Source organism: Rhinolophus hipposideros, assembly GCF_964194185.1.
Source record: "Rhinolophus hipposideros genome assembly, chromosome: 17".
Taxonomy (NCBI): Eukaryota; Metazoa; Chordata; class Mammalia; order Chiroptera; family Rhinolophidae; genus Rhinolophus; species Rhinolophus hipposideros.
In genome coordinates this window covers 21670982-21674223 of record NC_138063.1, presented here as the reverse complement: position 1 = coordinate 21674223, position 3242 = coordinate 21670982, and the positions used below count along the sequence as shown (strand labels likewise).

Below are 3242 nucleotides of genomic sequence, written 5' to 3'. Positions count from 1 at the left end.
TCCTCCTCCTCGCCTTCGGGGGCTTTGTGGCCCTCCACGTCCACTTCCTGCTCCTCTTCCTCGTCGGCCTCGTCCTCAGAGCTGTCCTCGCTGGGGTAGCTGCCGCTGGTGCCCCCGGGGGACAGAAGGCCTCGGTGGTGCGGCTGCGGGGCCAGCGGGGGCGGCGGGGGCGGCGGCGGCGGCGGGGCCGGGTGGTGGCGCTCAGCGCCTGGCTCGTCAGGCTGCGGGGGTAGCAGCAGCAGCGGCGACGGCGGCTGCGGGGTATGATGGTGGTGGTGGTGGTGGTGGGGGTGGTGGTGGTGGTGGTGGGGAGCCTGGGCCGCGTGGGGCGCGCCCGCCGACGCCCCGTGCAGCTTGGCCAGGCTCTCTGCGTCGTCTTTGCCGCCCACCGGCCGGAAGGCGCTCGAATGGTGGTAGCTGCCTCCGCTCGCCTTGCGCCCCTCCAGGAGGTGCGGGTGGTGGGGCGCGGGCACTCGGGTGCCCGCAGAGCCTGCTCCGGGCGCGGCGGCCACGGCCCCGGACACGCCGCCGGGGTCGGCGGGCGGCGTGGAGCCCGCGCTGCAGTCCCCGGCGCTGCCGCCCGGGGGCGACTCGAAGAGCGCTTCGCGAGCGCCCGCAGCCCCGGGGGCAGGCGGGGGGCCGGGGCCGGGGCCGTTGGCCACCACCGGGGGAGGCTGACCTGGCGGCGGCGCGGCGTCAGCGCTCCCACTCGCGCTGCCGGGCTCGGCCAAGTCCAGGAAGGCCTGGCGCAGCAGGGCCGGGCTCTCTCCGAGCGCGCAGCCGAGCGCAGAGGGCGGCTGCGGCGGCGGCTGTAGGTAGGTGGGCACGGGAAGCCCGCCTGGGGTCCGCGGAGGCCAGAACATGCAGAAGGGCGGGTAGAAGGCGTCCTTGCGGCCCGCTGGCCAGAAGAGGCCCGACAGCCCGGCCTTGGGCGCCGGGCCCGCGCCCCCCGCGCCCCCCAGGGCCTCGGCTGCGGCCCCCGCGTCCTCCTTCTTGTGGCACAAGCCAAAGGCTGCGGCTGCGGCCGGGAAGGTGTACGGGTGCGGGAAAAGCCCCCCGCAGCCCGGGAACTTCTGCAGCACGCCCCCGAACGAGCCCTTGCTGGGCACGGGGATGACCGGGTAGCTGCGTGGGCCTTTAGCGCAGGCGGCCGCGCCCGAACCCGCGCCGGCGCCCACGCCGCTCACGCAGCCGCCCCCGGCCCCGCCCCCTGCCGCCCCGGCACCGCCCGACGCGGCGGCCACCGAGAGGCTGGCGGCGGCGGCGGCCGAAAGACTGGCGGCGGCCACGACCGCGGCCTCCTGCAGCGAGTCGTCGTCGTCGTCGAAGCGCGGCCGCTTGTGATGCGTGTGCGGCGCCCCCGCCAGCTCGGCCAGGGGCGGGGGCGGCGGCGGCGGCGGGGGCGCCCCCAGCAGGTGGGGGCCCAGCAGGCCCCCCCCTCCGGCCACGGCGGCCGCGGCGGCCACGGCGGCGGCCTTGACGGAGCTGAGCGGGTGGCAGGCGGGGTGCGCGCCCGGCTGGGGCAGCGCGCGCTTGCGGCTGCCGCCGTTGAACATGGCCTTGACGTCCTCCCACGCGAAGACCAGCTCGTCTTGGGGGCTCTTGTCAGTGAGCTTCAGGTGGCGGCGCCAAGAGTTGAAGTTGGCGGCGTCCGGCTGCGTGTACTTGGCGTCCGGCGTCCGGTGGGAGTGGAAGATAAACTTGTTGGGCGAGAAGTACATGTTACAGTAGCTGCACTTGATGCACTTGGCGCGGGAGCTGTTGTAACGCGCGGGGATGAAGCTGCCGCGGCAGCCCCAGGCGCACTCGTGCGACACGTCGAAGGCGAAGTTGTCCGGCAGCTTGGGCGGCCTGTTTTCGCCCAGGAACGACTTGCACAAGCGCTCGGCCTCACGTTTGGTGATCATGCCGCAGCGGCGCGACGAGATGGGCATGGCGCCGGCCCGGCGCAGGATCTCCAGCTGCACCGGCGTGCACTGCACGCACGTGATGCCCAGCGCCACGCGGCGGTTGTGGATCTCGTTGTAGCTGAAGTTCTTGAGGAGGGTGTTGGAGATCTGCGCCAGGCACAGGCGCTCCTGCCCGTCGATCACCAACGACACGATGGGAATGCCGTAGAGGATCACCTGGCCCACCTGGTTGGGTTTGAGGTTGGCGTGGCCCGGCCGTGGCTGGCTCAGCGCGTCGGCCTGGAAGGCGCTCGACGGCGACGCCAGCAGGATGTCGTTGGGCCCCGGCAGCGGACTGGAAGCCATCTCCTCCGCAGCGGACGCCCGGGCCGAGCCCTCCGGGTCTGCCTTGGAGACTGGAAGGGAAAGGAGAAAGCGTTGACAAGAGCCTGTTCAGTCTAAGACAGAAGGGTGGGTTCAGTCCCTCACTGAAGAATGACCATCATTTCCTTGCTTCGGTTAAGATGTTATCACTGGGCAGAGGGACCAAGGTTCAGACACAAGAAAGTCATCTCTCTTAATTTTCTTCACGGTGTGAACAAAATGGCAGGGTGTGCAGGGACTTGGAAGGACTTTTCTTATGTTCTAAACATCCAAATTAAATTAACCATGTGTTAAAAAAAACCTAGTCAATTCCTGAGAAACTCAACACCTTATCCCCGATTTATAGATGCCCTTAGACTACATGGTTTGCCCACTAAAAATCAGGAAGTAAAGAAGACAGTTGTAACTAGTACAGATTACAAAAGTTATGGGAAACGTCACAACCTGAATTTAAAAAGAACATTGGCTTGAAAATAGATTGATTTGGGTTAAAAAAAAAATAAACCCGAACATTTGAAAAAGTGATTTTTATGGTTTTCTTAGGGAAATTCGCTACTGGTTGAGACACAAGCTCATTAAAGCAAAACGAAATCCCTTCCTCCTCATCTTTGCCATTAGGTATTTTCATACTGTAATTAGATTTTTTTTTGGAAAAGATGGGGGAAAATGTACAGAGCCATATACATGATTGCACCAAAATAGGGCGTTGCACTTTCAGTTTTTCAAAAAGCCACTTGCTGGAACCGAGTGGTTTTAGTTTCCGAAAGGGTAGCTTTAAAAGATGAAGTTGTTGACTAGGAGACATTTAAAAACTGCTTTTCTGTCATTTTCATGACAATGGAGAAATAAGTACAGGCAAGTGTGTTAAGCCCAGAAACAGTGCAAAGAAACTAACAATTTTGGGGGATCTTATTGGCGGGCTTCAAACGGCAAATGTAGGTGTAAGGTGGACCACTGTCTCACTTTCTG

The 3242-nt window shown here is 63.9% G+C and overlaps 1 protein-coding gene across 1 annotated transcript in view; it reads right to left on the bottom strand.

The window, feature by feature from the left end:
• Positions 1 to 2255, bottom strand: part of SKOR2 (SKI family transcriptional corepressor 2) — a gene marked incomplete at both ends in the record, with an annotated part of 32658 nt that extends 30403 nt beyond the window's left edge. The window contains one exon of the mRNA XM_081078309.1: positions 1 to 2255. This exon is cut by the window's left edge and continues 340 nt beyond it. Coding sequence (XP_080934435.1) covers positions 1 to 2255 — 2255 coding nt within the window.
• Positions 2256 to 3242: the final 987 nt, after the last annotated feature.